This window comes from Tamandua tetradactyla, chromosome 1 (assembly GCF_023851605.1).
Source record: "Tamandua tetradactyla isolate mTamTet1 chromosome 1, mTamTet1.pri, whole genome shotgun sequence".
In the NCBI taxonomy this organism is placed as follows: Eukaryota; Metazoa; Chordata; class Mammalia; order Pilosa; family Myrmecophagidae; genus Tamandua; species Tamandua tetradactyla.
In genome coordinates this window covers 194541038-194562336 of record NC_135327.1, presented here as the reverse complement: position 1 = coordinate 194562336, position 21299 = coordinate 194541038, and the positions used below count along the sequence as shown (strand labels likewise).

At 42.7% G+C, this 21299-nt stretch overlaps 1 protein-coding gene and 1 pseudogene across 3 annotated transcripts; both read right to left on the bottom strand.

The window, feature by feature from the left end:
• REPIN1 (replication initiator 1) lies at positions 1-5729 on the bottom strand. 3 transcript variants are annotated; one of them, XM_077149494.1, is made up of 3 exons: positions 5213-5729; positions 4232-4358; positions 1-2866 (listed from the first exon to the last, which is right to left on the bottom strand). In XM_077149494.1, the coding sequence occupies exons 1-3, from the start codon at positions 5249-5251 to the stop codon at positions 1149-1151; spliced, it is 1884 nt and encodes a 627-aa protein (XP_077005609.1). In that variant the 5' UTR covers positions 5252-5729; the 3' UTR covers positions 1-1148. The 3 variants fall into 3 exon arrangements, with proteins under 3 accessions (XP_077005609.1, XP_077005618.1, XP_077005627.1); XM_077149503.1 differs by having other exon boundaries at positions 4232-4429; positions 5213-5728; XM_077149512.1 differs by lacking the exon at positions 4232-4358 and having other exon boundaries at positions 5213-5728.
• An 11826-nt stretch (positions 5730-17555) lies between these two features.
• Positions 17556-20566, bottom strand: LOC143674190 (large ribosomal subunit protein eL30 pseudogene; annotated as a pseudogene).
• Positions 20567-21299: the final 733 nt, after the last annotated feature.

Sequence of the window (21299 nt, the reverse complement as noted above, 5' to 3'; positions counted from 1 at the left end):
TCTAAAACCAAATCTTTATTCTCTAGCTTGAAAAGAAGGGTAAATGGTTGTTCTGTTTAGTTCCAGAGAACAGAACAAGGCCCAATGGGTAGAAATTATAGGAAAGATTTCATTTATTATAAGGAAGGATTTCTAACAATTAGAATTAACCTACAATAGAACCAGGGCCTCAGGAGGTGGGGAACGCTCTGTCACCTAAGTGTTCAAGCAGAGGTTGGGCCTCTATATCCTAGAAACGTTGAAAAGGGAACTTCACCTAATATCTTCCCTTCAGGTGACCCTCCATTATCAATGAGGCAGTCATTTCTAAAAAATTTTGAGGTTTAAAGAGAGAGAAGGGAGGGCTTCGAGTGTTCGGACAAAAGTCCGCATACAGGGCTGCTGACAGCCAGAGGATGCTCTAAGTGCTGAGGGGTGGGGAGGTGGGGAGTGGAGAAAGCAAGACAAGGCTGTGAGGAAATGCCTGGGGAGAGGGTTAATTTTGGGAAGGGAAGGCAATGAAGTCAAGCACTAACAGTAGATGGGTCTCTCCAAATTTGGATGCCTATGCAGGGGGCAGAAGGGAGGGGACAAACTGGACAGGTAAGAGCAGCTCAGCTTCACCTCTCGAGGCTGGAAATGGTCCAGGTGCTAACAAGGCCAGCAGGTTCTCCAAGGTGTATCCCGCTGGCCCACTTTTCCTCCCCGAGCATTGACTTACAAAGAATCGTACCACACCTACTTCCAAAAAATGACTTGAAGTAAACTCATAATAAAAGACATGGGACATTTAAGGCAGATAACACCAGAGGATACAGTACCTTCCTTTCCACTGGTGGCTTCTCTAGCCTGAGGGCTCTAGGGGGTAATCAAACTGCTATTGCTACTTTTTCAGGGCACAGAACAGTCACAATGGAACCTCAGCAAAGACCAGGTGGAAAGCCAGAGTCCTCGCCCCCTGAAAGAGGGTTCCTTGGCCAAGGTGAGGGAGGAGGGGTCAGCCTCCCTTTCCAACAGGGCCCCACTCACTCTCCACCACTTCTATCCCTTCCAGTGACTCCCGTCCCCTCCTCTACACCAGCCCCAGCACAGGCACCGTAGCTCACTGGAACACTTGTCTTGAATGACGTCCAAACCCTCTCCCTCAGCCTCTATAGCCCTTAACTGGTTCAGACATCATGCTTCTTCTGATGGGCCAGAAGTTTCTCCTCCTCATCAAAGGTCTGGCCACAGATAGCACAACAGAAGGCGCCATCCCGGATATGGCTCTTGCGGTGGGTGATGAGGTTGGACTTCTGGCTGAAGCTGCGGTCACAGTCGGGGCAGGCGTAGGGACGCTCACCTGTGTGGATGCGCCGGTGGGACACGAGGTTGGACTTCTGGCTGAAGGCCTTGCCGCAGTCAGGGCAGACGTAGGGCTTCTCGCCGGTGTGGATGCGCCGGTGGGCTGCCAGGTAGGGCTTGTGGCGGAAAGCCTTGCCACAGTCTGGGCAGACAAAGGGCCTCTCCGGGGCATGGTCACGCCGATGGGCTGCCAGGTGGCTGCCCTGTGAGAAGCGGCGCCCGCACTCTTCACACGCAAAGGGCCGCTCACCTGAGTGGACCCGGGAGTGAGCCACCAGGTGGGTCTTCTTGCCAAAGTTCTTCCCACACTCGGCACAGGTGAAGGGCCGCTCACCAGTGTGCTGCCGCTGGTGAGCCCGCAGGAAGCGCTCCAGCCGGAAGCTCCTCCCACAGTCATCACAGCTGTAGAGAGGTGGAGGGGCTGCAGTCTGGTCTTGTGGGGCTTCCAGTAGAGGACTGGTTGTGAGCTCCTGTGGAGGCTTCAGGAGGGCCTCTGGAGTGGGCTCTGACAAGGGTTCCAGTGAGCCAGCTGCAAGGTGGGGGCTCCCTGAGCCAGGGGTACCCTGGGCAGACCCTTCAGATCGCTTATGAATCTTGCTATGAGAGAGAAGGTTGGGTTTATGCCGGAAGCGACGCCCACACTCAGTGCATGGGTAGGGCTTCTCGCCAGTGTGGATGCGCCGGTGAGAAGTCAGGTAGGGCTTATTGGTAAAGCGCTTCCCACATTCTGGGCACTGATGGGGCCGTTCACCTGTGTGCACACGGCGGTGGGCGATCAAGTTGGGCTTGTGACGGAAGCGCTTGCCACAGCAGGCACATTGGAAGGGTCGGTCAACGGCATCTCCACCAGGCCGGGGGGCAGTCACTGCTGGGCGGCCCCTGGGCCGGGGCCCAAGAGCCTTGGCTGCTGCCTCCTCCAGGGCTTCAGCTACATGAACCCGCTTGTGAGCAACTAGCTGGTCCCATTGGGCAAAGCTGCGGCCACAGTTACCACATATGAAGGGCCGGGCCTCAGGGGAAGGGGGGTGGCACCGCCGTAAATGGGCACGAAGCTGCTTTCGTCGCCAGAAACGTCTTTCACATTCGGGACAAGCAATGGGCCGCTTTGCAATAGAGTGGGCCTGCAGATGCAGAACTAGGGCCACCCAGCCTCTGAAGCTCTGTCCACAGATGTGGCAGGCAAAGCCCAGGTCTGGGGTGGCAGCAGCATGGACCTGGCAATGCAGTGCTAAGAAGGGAGCATGGCGGAAGCGACGTCCGCACTCAGGGCAAGGCAGGGGCAGCCGGGCCTGGCACCGTCGGGCATGAAGCCACAGGGCCACCCAACCTGGGAAGTGCCTTCTACAATGGGCACAGCGATGGGCTCTACCTGGGTTTTGGTTGCCCGACTTGGCCACTGAAGTGCCTTGTGACCTCGGCCCGCAGGGCTCCTTCTCCAGGGTCTGGGATGACTCCTGGGAGGGCCCAGAAAGGAGTCGGGGCTGAGCCGGGCCCATGGCCAGGGGGCCCCTGCAGCGGCGTTCCAGCATCGGTTCTTCCTTTGCTGAGGGTGGAAAAGCAAAGTCACTCTAGAGATCAACTCCTCCTGCCCCACAACCCCCGTGCTTCCCTGACAACCCCTAGCACACCCTCTAGGAACTCCTGTAGCCCTTGACACTAATCTAATCTATGTCCTTGTGTATTTCATTTTATTTCAACCTTGGGTATCCAGATATTTCAAGTATATTTGTCTTATGTTTTTATTAATCCTGGAAACCACCAGAAGGGAGGAACTGTGACACTTCTTGGAATCCCCCTCCTAGCACCCACCCTAGTGTCAAGCACAGAGGAAACCCACTAGTGCTGGCTGAACAAACATTCCTGCCATAGGACTCACCAGAAAATGTAGCTTTGTGCTTTTTCAAAGTGCTTCCCTATAACCTACTCGTTTCTACTATTTCATATTGCTACATCTGAGTTTGACAACAACCTTGTGTGGCTGGAAGAGCAGACATTAAGCCTGCGGTTTGATAGATGAAGCGAGCATAACGACTAAAAAAGCTGCCCAAGCTACATAGTAAACCAACAGCAGAACCAAGACAAGGAATAGGCCTTCCAAACTACCAGTGTTCTTTCTTCTAAAAAGCTTGGGCCTCCAAAGATCTCACAGACAGAAATTTCTATAGCCTTTCATTCCTATTATCCTCTCCTTGGCTTTAATCAACTCTAAGGGAGAGGTGTTTTATGTCCAACTAACCTCAGTCTCTCACAGTAGAAGTCTGGAGAGGGAGTGAGAACAGCCTTTCTTGGGGAAAACGAGGGAAGCTTTGGATACTACTTTCAGCACAGTTAAATGCCAGGAAACCACCTGTCCAGACTGTACCCACATGCTGCCTGCCTGTCTTTCTCCACCCACACACATGATTAGGACATCCTAGGAAGGAAAGCTCTCCCAGAACGTAAGCCACATCCTCCTGCCCTGAAGGCCCCCTGATCCCTGGCTCTGCCTACTTTGGGGCAGTAAGAATTACTGGGGCAAGAGAAGTGGAAGAAAGAAGAGATTATAATCTCTGTCCCCTGCCTGGTCCTATTCCAACCCTGCCAGGGGCTGCTCCATATACAGCTCTTCTCCAGGGCCAGGAAGCCTAAAGAATGAGGGGTAAGGGTGGCTGTTAGTCTCCAAGGGATCTTCACTGCCTTCTCACAACTCCAGACACATTTTCCTAAATTCCCTAGATCCTTGCTCTTCATTTGAGGAGCACAAATATGACTGAATCCCAATGCCCAAGCTGAGTACAGGGAAGAGTTCCAAGACAGGAAAATGTTATGTTTTCCCCCACCAGCCCCTTTACTTCCACCAGGATGGAGAAGCCTGAGCTTTGGGGCTGTGGAATGACTTGGGAATACAACAAAGGCGGCCACACTCTACCCTGGAGACTGTGGAATTGGGGATGAGGCTTTTTCCAGCTCCTCCTGGGGATGTTCCTGGGGATACTTCTGCTGCTGTAGCGCCTGCTTCGGCCCACACTCCGGTAGCCCCCAGATGTCAGAGAAAACTGCAGCAATAAAGACACCCCTACCCCCATGGCAGAGCTCAGACCTCTGACTGCAGAGAGGCCAGCCTTACCTGTGGGGAGGGGAGAAAAAACATGTATAAGGCTCTGAGCTCCTCTGGAAGTCATCCTTGTGTCCTTACCACCCCTTTCCCCCAACAAAACCATAAACTCCAACTTTAAGCCTACACCCTGCCTGGTAGAGTGACCTTAATAAATAAATGTGGCCTCTCCATCAAGGAAGTACACTGCTGTGTTCTGGTGTCACTTCCTCCACTGGTAAGGTCAGAGGACTGATTCTCCATTCTGTGGCCAGGTTCTGTTTTTTTCCCCCTCCGTGGCCAAAGGCCGGCCTATGGCAGTAACTCTGGAAGCCCTGCTGGCTCACCTTCCCCCACCCTCCTTCCGACAGGAATTCCAGGCCCGTTTCCCATGGGTCTGCACAGAGGGGGCCAGGGTGGTGGTAGTGTAGTTTGATTAAGACTCGTTCAGAATTTCCTTTCATATATTAAATGTCAAAGATTCATAAAAATAAAACATGTTCCTCTTTTGTATTCGTGCGTGTCCTTTCGTCCACATTCACGGACACACGGGTACGCACTCCCACGAGTAAGCCATTTCGGTTCTACAAACAGCGCAGCTCGCAAGGCCCCCTATGCGCAGGTGCGCCTGCTCACACACGCTCATCACCACTGCACACACACCCCCCCCCCCCGCCCCGATCGATTCAGATTCAGGCAGACCCCCCCGCACCTCCGACACAGTCATACTCACAATCACGCGCAAGGAAGGTAGAGCCACCCCAGAACCAGCACGCGTGTAAACCTCGCACGCACGCCCCCTCCTCCGAGACGTACCTCTCCGGCTGGGTGTGCAGAGGCGCGTCTCCCATCCATGAAGCCGGAAACCCGGCCTCCTACAGGGCCCGCTTCTGACTCCGCCGAGGCGACAGCGGCAGGTTCGAGTTCACAACTGCCAGGCCCGTCCCCAACCTCCTCCCCGCCCCCCCGCTGGGTTCCCAACGCCACGTGACTACAGGAGCTGCCGAGGGTCAGTCGCTAGGTTCGGGCCGGAGGCGGTCGAGGCCTGGGGGCGGGGCAGAGGCCGAGGACCCGGGTCGTGCGCGGTTGGCTGGCCGGGCCGGGGACCAGAACCCGCCCGACCCAGCCGAAAGGAGCCGGCGGGGTCACTCCACCAGCTCCCTTTCCCAGGACAGGGCTCCGAGGCGGGCGGGTGGTTTCTGAAGGCCGAACTCTGTTGCCATGGTGACCACCACCAGGATTTTCCGGGACAGGCCCGTGCTCAAGTTTCCCGACCCTTTGTCCCTAGAGAGGACGACCGTCCCTGCGACACCGCGTGGCCATACTGTGGTCAGTAGATTTGATCCGACCCCACTGGCTCATCTGGAGACTTCAGGGAGGGCGCTCTCCGTCCCCGGAGCGTCATGCCCTGGGCCTTTCCCAGGCCTCGCGCTCCCTCTCCACTTCTGCTGCTGGGTCATCTCAGGCCTCGGGCACGATCTAAAATCTAATGCAAAGTAGCTGAAAGAGCAGCAGATGGGCTTAATCTGGAGCATAATGGGCATAATCTGGAGGGGACGATCTAACCCAAAAGTCTGTAGATTCTGATTTGTTCAAAAGTGAAGAACGCAAAGGCCCGATATATAAACTTTGAAAAAGGAACGCTCTCTATTTCAGAAACTAAAAAGAGCAGGAGGAGTCCCTGGGTTTCCTATAGCAGCGGTCAAGCACCTGAGCAATGGCCGAGGTGGCCGTTTTCGCCCGTGTGTCATTTTGCTTGGAAACGCACTGGCAGCCAGTGTGGAGTCTGGTAAGGCAGGTGTGAGCTTGTGCCCTTGACTCACTGAGTAGCAGGTGGCCTTTTGCTTTCTAAATGAAATACATAATGGACTTTCCAGGCTAGTACAATTTCATGTACTTTTCAATAAAGGCAATATTTTAATAGTACAGGTATTGTTAAAAACATTTTTTAATCTGTTGCATGAATAGGAATTTTAGAGATTTTTTATGTGTATATGCATATTTGACATAATTGGGAAAATGCCTTGCAAAAATGTCTTATCTGCCTTTTTCACTTAAAACAGCATTGTAAAATATTCTCCCATGCTACTCGTTATTCTTCTATATGATTCTTGACTTCAGAATATTCCATTTCATAAATGTATAAATAGATTGCTTATACATTTTCTGCTTTTTTTCTTCTTTATAGATTCATCTTTTATTGCACATGCCTGATAAAAAAATTCTAGAATGGGGCAACTGATGGGTTAAAGGTGAAGTATATCTTTAAAATGTTTTCTAAATTATATTCCATGATGATTTGTTAAATTTCCCAGAGAAGTGCCCATTTTTTCATAGCCTTGACAACAAAAAGCACTTTTCTAATTTAGTCTAAAATGGGCACTTTAGATTTGTTTTTGTTTTCCCATTGTTTTCATTTGATTTCTTATTACTAGTTAGGTGGATTGTTTTTTCAAATGTTTATTTATTGGCCATTTGTATTTTCTCTTTTGTGAATTAAATGTCTCTATGCCCACTTTTCTGTTTATCCATTTTAAAAAGTTGGGATTTTTTTTCCCACAACCTTTGGAGGACATTTCTTATGAAGTAAAGGTATTAACTTTTTATCATTTATGTTACACAAGTAGTTTCTTAGTTTGTACTTTAACTTTTATTTTTTTATTTGAGAAAGTTTCTTTTTTATTTGGCATATTTCTTGAATGTTTTTTGCCTCCCTCACTCAAAATTATATTCGATGTTTGTGGTTTTATCACAGAAATATGTTTTAATATCTAGTAGTATAACTACTACCCCCCATCCCCCCACCCCCACCGCCCAAAGAATCCTTTTTGGTTTGTTTTTCAAAACTTTTTTGGTTAGGATCCTCTAAAATTACTATGAAAGATGAATTTTAGAATTTCTTCTCTTGTTTTAAAAACCCTGTCGGCATTTGAAGAAATTTAAGATTCATTTCTCTCCACTTTTTCAAGTCTTATTTTACATCTCACAGCCAAGTTTTCTATTCATAGATTAAATATAATTTTTATACTTTTGATATAATAAAATTCTCAAACAGAACAAAACTTTGTCAGATCATATGGTTTGAGGGTTCAGAAAATATGGTCATAACATATTATAGAACATATGTCAGGTTTGGTGGTTTCAAAAAAATGGATTTTCTACTGTTAATACAGTAAAGTACTCCAATTTTTACCTAAATACTTAATAATAGTTAACATTTAGGAAATCTTTATTTTGTGTCAGGCATGTTGATAAACTCTTCACATACATATCTCATTTAATCTTCTCATCAACCCTATGCTGGTCCTTATTTTACAGGTGAAACAACTGAAACTCAGATATGTTAAGGAACTTGCCCAAGGTCACACAGCTGGCAGAGGCAGATATGAACCCCATCAGTCCCACTTCAGAGGTCTCAGTCTTAACTACTTAAGTTATACATGTGGGAAAAGTACTAAGTGCTGTATGCAGCACAGAGTAAGGTTAAATACCTATTGGTTGATAAGTGAATGTAGCACATCCAACACTACTTGATTACTACAGTTCCACTTGATTCTTATGTCTCCTAAGAATTCTCAGATGAAGATTCCTTCATAGACTCAATGTATCTTCACCTCATCAATAATTAGGCTCTCTTAGCAGAAAGCCTCTTCACTTAAAGGAGGCCCTAAAATCATCCCAGCACCCATTGTAAGAAATGTCTTCTAGCCCATCCAAGAGTTAATCACCTGCTGTTGTAACTTCCTCTTTTGGCATATCCAAAGGAAACTAAGTATCATGTCACTCTGCTTTAGCTCTGCAAAGAGAAAATGAGTGGCAAATCTGTTGTAGGGGAATTCCTGATCCTTTATGCCAGCCAGAAATTTAAGGCCTTGGTATTTGGAACTTCAACCTTTTAACTTCCTAGAGATAGATGTTAGGATAAATGTTCCGGTGACCAGCCAGATGGCTAAATGGCCTCGTCCGGTGGAAATTAACTCAGCTTTTGACATGCTTGTAGAAAGATGAGGCTGCACAGGATATGGGACCCACTGGACAACAGAAACTTGTTAGGGGCCCCTGGTAGAATCCATCTTCCCCTACCTGGTTCTCATTATTGGATTAGGCAGCAAAATAGGTAGGCATGTCAGGAGATGAGGGAAGCATGTCTCCAGAAATCCTATGTGAAGATACCCAACTATTGTTTGAAAGCAGCCCTGTATCTGGAAGGGGGAAACAGCATCCAGTCCTTCCAACAGGTGACTGTTCATCCCTCCCAACGAATACTTAATCAGTGCCTGCTATCTGACAGTCACTCTGCCAAATGCCAGGCTCCATCAGCCAACCAGGCAGAAATGATCCATGCTGTTTTTTTCACAATGTGAAAGGATGTTGAGTGGACTTTTAACCCAGGTTTAACCATGCAGATATTACTTGGGTTGGCAAGTAATATGAAACAAAAACAAATGCTTGTTGATAATTTTGGAATGGATGATAATTGAAAAGCTGGGGAAGACTAGGGATCAAGAAAGAAAACAGGAAAATTTCACCGTAATGGAATGTAACTCATTAATTTCTGCTTCAGGCAGGCAACACCCTAAGGTAAGTGAAATCAGATGCTGACTAGAGGTTCGGAAACTCTCAAGTAGCTAATTTCCAGGTGTTTGCAGACGGTTTTGGAAGGCCCATGCCCTGATGACCTTGACGGAGGGCCTATCTGCTAGTTGGTGCTTCACACCGGCAACAATGACATGTAATAAACTCTACACAATTCTCAATCCATTGCACCTTTTGATTATCAGAACATTTAGAGAAAGCAACCATAGCACAAAATGAAGAAGGGCCTCTAAATTTTCAAGATTTAGCATCTTAGGTGAAAGGAGGCTTGTTAGGTCATATGGAAATTCTTCAGGGAAAGATCAAAGTGCTGCTATTGCTGCAGTTCTAAAAATATTTTTTAATGCATGAAAGCATACATAATGCATGGCAAGGACAAATGCTGTAAGAGAAGCCCTGATTTCAGATCAAATGTGATCCATCAAAACTCTGCTGCACTAGATACTTTTCTGTTGCGTATCTATTTCCAGGAGTCTGTTTTACTAAAAGAAAAAGAATATTGTTGGCAAAAAGGGTATCAGGTGGATCTCTCAGATTTCCTACAGAGAAAATTAGCATATTTGGATGCACCATAATTGTTAAGCCCTGCTTACCACTTTTCACCACCTGGCCACAGTTGCTCTAATATTATAAATTATTATTTATAATATCTACCTGTTGCTTTCCTTGTTTCCACTCTGCCTCCCATAGAGTCCAATCTCCATTTAGCCATCTCATCCCACTTTTCTCCAGCCACAGTAGCTCATTTCTTAACCTTAGGGCCTTTGGAGTTGTTGTTACTTCTCTCTGGAATGCTCTTCCTCTAGATCTTCATAGGGTTTGATCCTTAACTTCATTCAGATTTTTTTCTCAAGTATCATCTCTTCAAGACTTATTTCCCTAATGAACCTGTTCAAAAATAGCTTGCCACCTGTATTAGTTTCTGCCAGGAGTTTTAAGACCACTATGAATTTCCGTAGATTGCCCTCACTTCTGACATCAATGGCAAGTTGACACACAAAAAAGCCTTAGATTCAGTAACTCACAGAACTCGTTGAAATCTATACTCACAGTTACAGTTTATTTTAGGAAAAGGAGACAAATTAAAATCAGCCAAGGAAATAAGTGCATAGGGCAGAGTGCAGGAGAAGTATCAGATGCAGACCTTCCATTGTGCTCTCCTCATGAAATCAGGATATACTACTCTTCCAGCATTAGTGTGTGACAATTCGCAGAGTCTTGCCAACTAGAAAGACTCCTCTGAACCTGGATGTTCAGAGTGTTTTGGGGAGCTCCATTATGTAGGCATGATTGATTGATTGCCTACTTGGTTGATCTTAGTCTCTAAGTCACCCGATACTGTGTAAGGGCAAAGCTCCCACTGTAAATCAGTTTGATACTATCTGCTTACCCTGAGGTCCTCAGGAAAACAAATACTGCCTCCCAGAAGCCAAAGATATAAAGAACTCCTACAACTTAACAACAAAAAGACAAACAAACCAATTAAAAAGTGGTCAAAGTTATTGAACACTTTGTCAAAAAAGATATGTAAATGGCCTGTGAGCACAAGAAAAGATTCAGCATTTAGTTTGCCAGATGTTGAAAGCAGTAACCATGAAATGAATTGGCTTTCAACAATGGGAATTTATTAGCTTACAATCTTACAAATTTGAGGCCTTAAAAATGTCCAAATCAAGGGTGGGCCACAGTGGTTCAGCAAGCAGAGTTCTTGCCTGCTATGTCAGAGTCCTGAGTTTGATTCCCGGTACCTGCCCATGCAAAAAAAAAAAAAAAAAAAAATTAAAAATGTCTAAATCAAGACATCATCAAGACAGTGTTGCCTGAGGAATGGTTGCCAGAGATCTCAGATTCCTGTCACATAGCAGCATCTGCTGGTCCCTCCCTCTGTTCTGGGTTTCATTGCTTTCAGCCTTTTGCTTCCATGGCTTTCACTCTTTTTCTGAATTCCATTCTCTTATAAAAGACTCCATGAAGAGGATTAAGACCCATCATGGATTAAGACCCACCCTGGGCCATGTCTTAACTGAAATTAAAAGGTCCTTCTTTCAATAGGTTTACGCAAACCCATAGGAATGGATTAGCTTTAAAAACGTGATTTTCTGGGAGTACATACAGTTCCTAACCACTACAACATCATTAGTCATTAGGGAAATGCAAATCAAAACCACAATGACATGGATTGGAAGACAATATTGTTAAGATGACAGTATTACCCAAGGTGATTTAAAGATTCAATGCAAACCCAATCTAAATTCCAATAGTGTTCTTCACAGAAATGGAAAAGACAATATTCAACTTCATATGGAAGGGCAAGGGGCTCCAAATAGCAAAAACCATCTTTAAAAAGAACAATTTGGAGGATTCACTGTCCCCAATTTCAGAATTTACAACTACAGGAATGAAAACAAGATGGAAATTGTACAAGAACAGACATATAGACTATTGAGATTTAGAAATAAACCCTCAAATTGATGGCCAATTGATTTTTTTTCTTTTAACCTTTTTTATTGTATAGTATAACATATATACAAAACAAAGAAAGAAAAAAGCAATCATTTTCAAAGCACTCTTCAACAAGTAGTTACAGGACAGATCCCAGTGTTTGTCATGGGCTACCATGCCATCATCTCAGATTTTTGCTTCTAGCTGCTCCGGAATATAGCAGACTAGAAGGAATAAATTTTTTTATAATCATAATTGACTTTTTCTCTTTTTTTTGTGAAAAATAACATATATACAAAAAAGCAATAAATTCCAAGGCGCAGCATAACAATTAGTCGTAGAACAGATTTCAGAATTTGGTATGGGTTACAATTCCACAATTTTAGGTTTTTACTTCTAGCTGTTCTAAGATACTGGAGACTAAAAGTAGTATAATTGAATGATTCAATATTAGTTGTTAAACCCTACCTTCACTGTATAACTCCACCATCACCTTTGATCTTTCTATACTACTCTTTAGGGGTATTTGGGCTATGCCATTATAATGTTTTCATGTTCGAAGGGGCTGTCAAAAATATGGGGTAGGGAGATGGAACTAGCTGATGTTCTGGAGAGGCTGGGTCCTCTAGGTTTCAGGACTTATGTGATCCAGGCACCCATGTGGAGGTTATAGGTTTCCCGAAAGTTACCTTTGGCAAGTTATGATAGATAGCAATGTTTAACTGAAGTTTGCATAAGAGTGACCTCCAGAGTAGCTTCTTGATTCTATTTGAACTCTCAGCCACTGATACTTTATTAGTTACACTTCCTTTCCCCCTTTTGGTCAGGATGAAATTGTTGATCCCACAGTGCCAGGGCCAGACTCGTCCCTTGGAGTCATTTCCCATTCCATCAGGGAGACTTTCACCCCTGGAAACCATGTCCTGGGGGAAGGGCAATGATTTCACTTACAGAGTTGGGTTTAGAAAGAGTGAGGCCACATCTGAGCAACAAAAGAGGCCCTCCAGAAGTAACTCTTAGGCATACCTATCGGTAGTCTAAGCTTCTCTACTACTTACATAAACTTCACAAGAGTAAGCCTCAAAATCAAGGGCTTGATGGCCAATTAATTTATTTTTGATGAGGGTGTCAAGTCCACCTAATGGAGAAAAATCTCTTCAACAAATGGTGCTGGAAAAATTGGATCTGTTCATATGCAAAAGAATGAAAGTGGACACCTACCTCTCACCATATATAAAAATTAGCTAAAAATGGATTAAGAACTAAAACCATATGGCTCCTAGAAGAAAACATAGGGGAATATCTTCAAGACCTTGTATTAGGCAATGGATTCTTAGAGTTTTTATCAAAACCATGAGCAACCCACAAGGGGGAAGAGCGAAATGAAACAAAAGTGTCAATTGCTGAGAGATTCCAAACAGATTTGAGAGGTTATCCTGGAGGTTATTCTTACACATTATATAGATATCACCTTTTTAGTTAAGGTGTAATGGAGAGGCTGGAGGGAACTGTGTGAAAATGTAGAGCTGTGTTGCAGCAGCCATGTTTCTTGAAGATGATTGTATAATGATACAGCTTTCACAGTGTGACTGTGTGATTGTGAAAACCTTGTGTCTTATGCTTCTCTTATCTACCTTATCAACAGATGAGTAAAACATATGGATTAAAAATAAGTAATAGGGGGCAGGCCACGGTGGCTCAGCAGGCAAGAATGCTTGCCTGCCATGCCAGAGGACCCGGTTCGGTTCCCGGTGCCTGCCCATGTAAAAAAAATAAATAAAAAATAAGTAATAGGGGGGACAAATGTTAAAATAAATTTAGTAGATTGAAATGCTAGTGATAAATGAAAGGGAGGAGTAAGGGGTATGGTATGTATGAATTTTTCTGTTTTCTTTTTATTACTTTTTCTGAATTGATACAAATGTTCTAAGAAATGATCATGATGATGAATATACAACAATGTGATGATACTGTGAGTTACTGATTATATATCAAGAATAGAATGATCATATGGTAAGAATGTTTGTGTTTGTGTATTGTTATGTTGAATAAAAAAAACATGAGCAACAAAAGAAAAAATAGATAAATTAGATTTTATCAAAATTTGTACATCAAAGGATATTATCATGAAAGTGAAAGAGAACCTAAAGAATGTGAGAAAATATGTGGAAACCATATATCTGAGAAGGGTTTAATACCCAGAATATATAAAGAACCCTTGCAACTCAACAACAAAAACAACCCAATTAAAATATGGGTAAGGGTCTTGAATAGACAAGAAGATATATATATATATATATATATATATATATATATATATATATATAAATGGCCAATAAGCACATGAAAAGATGCTCAACAACATTACCCATTTGGGAAATGCAAATCAAAACCACAATGAGATACCACCTCACACCCACTAAAATGGCTATTGTTAAGAAAAGAAAAGAACGTAAGTGTTGGTGATGATGAAACCCTCATACATCATTGGTGGCAGTGTAAAGTGGATTAGCTGCTGTAGAAAACAGTTTGACAGGTCTTCAGAAAGCTGTTAGAATTACTATATGATCTAGCAGTCTGACTTGTAGGTATATACCTAAAAGTCTTAAAAGCCAGATCTCAGATATTTATACACCCATGTTCATAGAAGCATTATTCACAGTAACCAAAAAGTGGAAGGAACCCTAGTATCCTTTTCAGTGCTTGAATGGATAAACAACATATGATACATATGTGTATATATATATACAGTAGAGTATTATTCAGCTGTAAAAAGGAATGAAGTTCTGGTAAATGCAGCAACATGAATGAAATGTGAAAACATCATGCTAAATGAAATAACAGGACAATTGCTGTATGATTACTTATGAGAAATAGCTGAAAATAGTAAATTCCTAGAGACAGAAAGTAAATTAGAGGTTACCAGGGGCTAGGGTAGGGGGAAATTTGAGTGCTATTGCTGGGTGGGTACAGTGTTTGGAAATTGTGGAAATTTTGAAAATAAGATTTCAAAATGATTCTTTCCTGTACAGATTCTATAGTTGCTGTAACTAATTACCACAAATTCGGTGCCTTAAACAACACATTGTTCTTGTACAGATCTAGAGGACAGCAGTCCGAAATCACTTTCCCTGGGCTGAAATCAGGGTGTCAGCTGGGCCATACTGCCTCCGGACCCTCTAGGGGAGAATGTTTCCTTGCCTTTTCCAGCTTCTAGAACTGCATTCCTTGCAGTCTTCTGTCTCTCCTGTAATCAGATCTTCTATTTAGAGCCCACCCAGGTAATCCAGGATAATCTCCCCACATCTGTAAAGTGCCTTTTGCCATAGGAGGTAACATATTCACAGGGTTCCAGGGATTAGGACCTGGATAGTTTTGTTATCCAGCCCGCCACACCACCTGTACCCCAACACCTTCTATCCACTTTTCTTCATAGCATTCATCACCTACCTGACATTATGCACATATGTATCTATTTCGATATATTTGTCTACTTGACTATCACAGTATTAGCCACACAGAAATAGGGATATGGCCTGTCTTTTTCATCATCATATAGTCAGAAATGTAAGAACTTCATCCCATAGTTACACTAATTTGATTAGAACACACCGAATTGATTAGACCATATTGAATTGCCTAAGCAGCAGTGTAAGCAAATTGTTTATCAGTAAATGTTCAGTTTCTTTCCTGAGTTACTTCCTACTCATTAAGCAGGTGGAGGAAGACTGACAGAATTTTTAGTGAGAGAAAATACCACTTTTTCTTAGAGAAAATTTCTAACCAATACGCGAGTGAGGCAAAGAACAAGAGACTTGAAAGAAAACTTAAATGTATAACTCTCCTATGGGATAGAATTAAGAGAAAGACTGATCGTATGTGGCAGTGCTGCAAATTCCATATTTTTATATGGAATATTATTCCAGTTAGAATAACTGGAATGGAAGACTCTTTAGTGGCCCTCTGCCTCCAGCAGGGGACTGACTTGGGCAGAGTCACGCTGTCAGTGCTCAATGGGAGGAGGGAGTGTCACTACCTAGGTACTGGATTTGCCAAGGACCTCTTGGTGATTTGATCATGGGGCCAGAAATTGCCAGGAAAGAAACTGGAACAAATAATCTTGGAGTCTCAACCAAGAGTGGAGTACCTGACTTTACTTAGAAATCTGAGTTTTACCCTTTAAAGGTCAACTCTCATCTATTATCACAAAACCATGTCTTTTACTACTCCAGCCAGGGCACAAGTTGTATCTTTTTCATCGTAATGGCAAAGATGGATTTAGAAGCCAGTGACTATCAGTTATTGGTTGAATATCTACTAAAAGCCAACCTTGACGTGGAAATACAAACAAACACCTAGACAGAGCCACTGCAAAGTCTTGGTAATTTTGCAGAAGCAAATGTATTTTCCAGTGTTTTGTTTCCCATAGGTGATATGTGCCACTGTTTGTGAAACCAATCTGTACACTGAATGAATCTTATCTCATTCCTACGTAGACTCCTTCAAATAAGTTCCTACCCAGATTTCAAATAAGGAATGACCTGGAGGAATCAGAGTAAAAGTCAGGCATCCTGGCTTCAATTCTGTGCCCTCTGATCAGCCACCAACACCAAATCTGGGTCACAGTTAAATTTGGTGCCTTCAGAGCTGGCCAGTGAAGCTTCAGATGTTCTCAGAACTGGTTCACCTTCACTTTCTTAAAAAATGAGAAGAGGATTTTCTCTTAGGATTTAGGAAGACATTTTTTTCGATGTTAGAAATTACAATACAAATATTAACTACTAGATACTTTCTATTAAATTACTACACCCAACAAATAATATATTAAATACAATTAATTTAAACAAGACTTGAAAAATATTTAATTTCACAGCACCTGGACTACCCTTAAAGACCCTTCCACTGGCTGAGAGGTCCCTTATAATCTATATTCTGAGCTGATTTAAAGGTCTACCAAATATGCATACAGCATATAAAACCAATGCAACAAATTGGCATGGTTTACAGGGGTCAAGAAGGAGTTAAAAGAAGTTCTCAGAGAAGTATTGCTGGGCTACAACAAATATGAAAGGAAAATAATTTCTCTTTTATTTAAAAAATATATAGTACTAGCTTGGTTTAAACCACGATGAATTTAGCTTTTGCTCAAGTCTCCATCTAGTGGTAAGACCTTGAGTGAGGCTTAATGGGGGACGTAAAGGGATCTGTTTGAAATTCAGCTCGGTATTTGCATTCTGACCACTTGGATTTATAAAAATATTTTTCACTCATGAAACTGACATTTTTAATATACTTAATAAAAGTGCAAACTACTTTTGTCATTTTGCTGAATTTCCCTGAGATAATAAAATGTTAATGTTTATGCCAGGTAACATCCACTTTCTCAAACCCAAGTTTCATTTCCTGTCATGTTAAAACATTAAAAATAGCATTAAAAAATAATAAAAGTGCCATCCTAATTTTTAAAAAATCACTTCAGAAATATGTTATAGGATCCAGGTGTTTATTCTCAAAAGGGTAATTTTTATTTTCTTCTAGTGCAATGCTAGCCATCCAGCCAGGTTCTTTTACTTGCAAACCATCTCTGATTATTGTGTAACCAGACAGAAATTTGATTTTTAAAATTATCAGGTTGAGTGTATAGCATCAAGTATTAGGAAAGGATTTCCTTTGTGTGTGTGCATGTGTATACTTTTTTTTAATGTAGTAACTTTTCTTTTTAACTATCTCATAGACGCTGGTTAAACATAGAGCATTGAACATTTGAATTTACCTCTAGTGTCTCTCAAAACCCAATTTGAATGACAGTAAAGGAATAAAAAGGATAAGTTCACAAAGAGAAAGAAGGTTGGGAGATAGAGTGTGGGAGCGGATACAGCAGTGGACGAAGCCTATGAATACGTTTTACTAGAAGGTATGGAAGAACAGAGGTAACTGAGCAGAGCAGGTTACTGCAGGGGGCATGGGGGAGCGGTCAAGAAGCAAGAGGATTGGTCCAGGAACCCTGCAAAGGCTCTGGCCTGGGAGGAACCAGGTGCAGAGAGAGCCAGGGCTGAGACTGAGGATATCAGAGGAATGGGAGGAAGGCTTTTGGCCCCTACATCCCTGCCCCTACCCCTGCAGGAACTTGGAGTTTTCATTCCGTAGAAATGGAATGACAGAGGACTAGGCATAGAGGCATGTGGGGACAAAGGGCCTGAATGGAAACGGGGTAACCTCTTTCTCCTTGTGAAATGGTGTTCTCAGCCTCCTTACTCCTCTTGGTTCCCAGAACCAAGGCTTGGCCTGGATATCCTTACAGGCAAAAATTCAGATGATTCTTCTTTGGAAAAATGGTATAGCTTCAAAGAAAAGATCTATAGATGGCATTGATACTTGGGATCATTTAAACTAAAAAAATCAAGTCTACTACCTGATTACCCTACAAAGAATCCAGATTGACAAAGGCTCCAACTTCCCACAAAGCTTGGAATTTAGTATTTGAACATTTGAATCCCCAACATAAAGACCAAAACCAGAAACAGAAATGATGTAAGGGGCAGAGTGGAACTTGAAAAAAAAAATCTGTAATTACATGATGGTATTTTTAAAGCAGAGTTGTTTTAAATTAAAAATATCATAATTAGAAAAAAAATTAAATTGTTAGTCTCCAAAGTTTGTGAGAATAACTGGAATTCCCCAGGTGGGGAAGTTTAATACTTCCACATTTTTTCCCCTTTCCCTCAAGGGGGCTTTGCAAATACTTTTAAACCTTTTCTGAATTACTCTGGGATATATTGGGGCATCACATTAATCTGTGCAAACCAACAAGATCTCATTCTCTATTCAAACTTCCATGTAATTATAGGGCTCAAATAAACTGACCATGCAAGTTCAATTAGATAGTGTGCTTGTGCCAGTTTGAAACTATTATGTACCCTAGAAAAGCCATGTTTTAATCCTGATCCAATCTTGTAGGACCAGACCTATTATTTAGGATGGGAAACTTTGATTGGATTGTTTCCATGGAGATGTGACACACCCAGGTGTGGGTGTGACCATTTGGTTAAATTATTTCCGTGGAGATGTGACATATCCAATTTGGGGTGTGCCTTTTGATTAGGCAGAGATGTGACCCCACCCATTCAGGGTGGGTCTTGATTCATTTATTGTTTATTAGAGTCCTCTAGAAGGGGAAACATTTTTGAGAAACCTCATATGCAGATGCTTGGAGAACAGTTGCTTCAGAGCTGACAGAAACACAGATGTTTGGAGATGCTTGGAGAATCAACATAGCAGATGCCTAGACATGGGCAGAGTCCAGCAGGTGTTGCCATGTGCCTTCCCATGAGATGCTAAGTAAGCCAGAATCCAGGTTTGTGTCCCTGAGATCTACATGAAGCTCACAGACACTTAGAGAGGAAACCACTGGTATCAGAAGCTGGAAGCAATGGAATCAGAAACAAGGACCAGCAGATGCCAGTCACATGCCTTCCCATGTGAAAGATATTGGTCTTTCTTTGGAGTTAAGGTATATTCCTCTGGATGTCTTAGTTTGGACATTTCTATGGCCTTAAACTATAAATTTGCAACTTAATAAATTCCCTTTTTAAAGCCTTTCCATTCCTGGTATATTGCATTCCAGCAGCTTTAACAAACTAAAATAGTGCTAGAGAAATATAAATTTTGCAGCAAATAAACATCTCCTCCTTTGGACTCACAAATAAATTGAAGTTTTAAAACATGGTCAATATCATCCTTTACCCTTTAGTCTGATTTACCTTAGTCCTAACCAGATCTGCTTCATTCATATCTCTAATTCAAGACTGATCACTTTTTCAGCTTCTGATCACTTTCAGCTTAAACAATTGCTATATGAGGAAATGCTGAGTTTTAGAGCTGTAGAACTCTAGCACTGAGTCTCCATTGTCACACAGATACCCAAAGTTTCGGGGGCTGACTAGGTTGTACGCAAAGATTTAGCATCTCAAAATTTAGAAATAACTGTTACAACTCAGGAATAATAGTGATTGCTGTAAGAGCTTACAATCTAGGAACCTTTACAATAAGCCTTCCCTGGATAACCTATGCTCTCGGGTTCAATTCTTTGAGTTTAGTCCGTATTAGTGAGGCATTATAATGTTTGTCTTTTTGTCTCTGGCTTATTTCACACAACATACTATCCTCAAGGTCTATCCACCTAGTTACATGCCTCACAACTTCATTCCTTCTTGCAGCTGCTCAATATTCCATTGTGTGTATAGACTACAATTCCGTCTTTCTGTTCTTCAGTCGATGTACGCTTAGGCCACCTCCATCCATTACAAATTGTGAAAACTGCCGCCATAAATACCACTGTGCATTCTGATATATAGTATTTTCATTATTGCTATTTTTAGGAATTTTGCGATTTGTTTTATTACCTCTTTTATCCAAAAGTTCGTTAGAGGGTTTTGCCCATTTTTCAATAAGCTAGTGGTAGGATTTATTTCTGCAATTTCTAGTTTTACTATTAATGTATTTTAAGTTAATGAAATATATAAGAATGGCATGCTGTGATTAAAATCTGAAATTCAGGATTTTGCATTAGAAAGGTTACTTTTCAGAGTCTTCTCAGGATCACCCTTGTAGATCATCTGTCTTGGCAGGAATTCACAGAGGACTGAAGTGTCACCACTGAAACATGGAAACTGTATATAATTAATTCTAGAGCAATCGTGAAACAATTTATTATACATCCCACTGCCCATCAAATTAAAAAAAGAAAAAGCTCTGGCCAGGTTAATTTAGAAAACTTCCACATGATTTGCTTTTTGCCAGTCTGTTCTAGCATGGTTTTAATGAAATCAGAATCATCTGGATCGGTGAGAGTCAGTGTGCACACTCTGTGGTATTTTCTACACACTTTGCCCGATTCAGTACTATTGCCACTGTGGTGATGGACACCAGTGTTGGCCAACATCATAGGACTCTGCTTCAGATTTCCTCTAGGCTGGAAGGTAGTTGGCAAGGATACCCAGTTTTGCTTTTCCATACCTCATCATCCCTAGAGTCTGCTTGTACCCCAGCACGTACTTTCCACTTTTTATAACAAATTAGAGCCTAGAGTTGATGGACTTCAGTGATTTTTTTTGTCTTCTTTGCAGCCATCATCTTTCTGCTTTAGGTGCAGGACAGTCTCCAACCAAGAGCAGCAGCCAGGGTGGCCGGGGAATGAGAACGGTATATATTCCTTTTATATATTCTGAAATTAATCTTCAATAAATGCACAAAAGCAAAGATGCAGTCTAGATTGCAAAAAAGAAAAAAGAGGTTGAAAAAATATTACAGGAAGGAGCAGATTGTGAAAGGGAGAGCCCTGGCCCGTTGCAAGTGCTGTGGGACCAAGAGGAGCCCAGCAGAGCTGGGGTGGCACAAACCTACCACATTACCCCTACCATTTCCTACTTTTCCTTCCCCACTTAATATCTGGGTTCTATTCACTCCAATCTCTGAAAGCTTCCCCTATTGATTAATCTTCCCCTTTTATCTAATTAAAACAAACAACCTTCTCCCTTGGCCCAGCTTCACCCCAGACCTGTCAACTGTTATTTTCTCTTTTTCCTCCCCCTCACAGTCAAACATCTAGGGAATGATACCCATACTTTCAGCTCATTTGCGCCGCTCCCAGGTTTTTCTCAACACATTCGGTGTAGCTTCTATACCCACTATCCTGCTAAAGACTTGCTAAATCCAGTGGATGTGTTTCTGCATCAGTTTACCGGATCTCTCAGCATACACTGCCAACCCTCCTTGTCTCTTCCCCTGGCTTCTGTGACACCCCCCCCCCCCCCCACTTGAGCTGCCTCTTGCTTCTATGACCTCTTCTACTTAGGTTTCTCTGCCA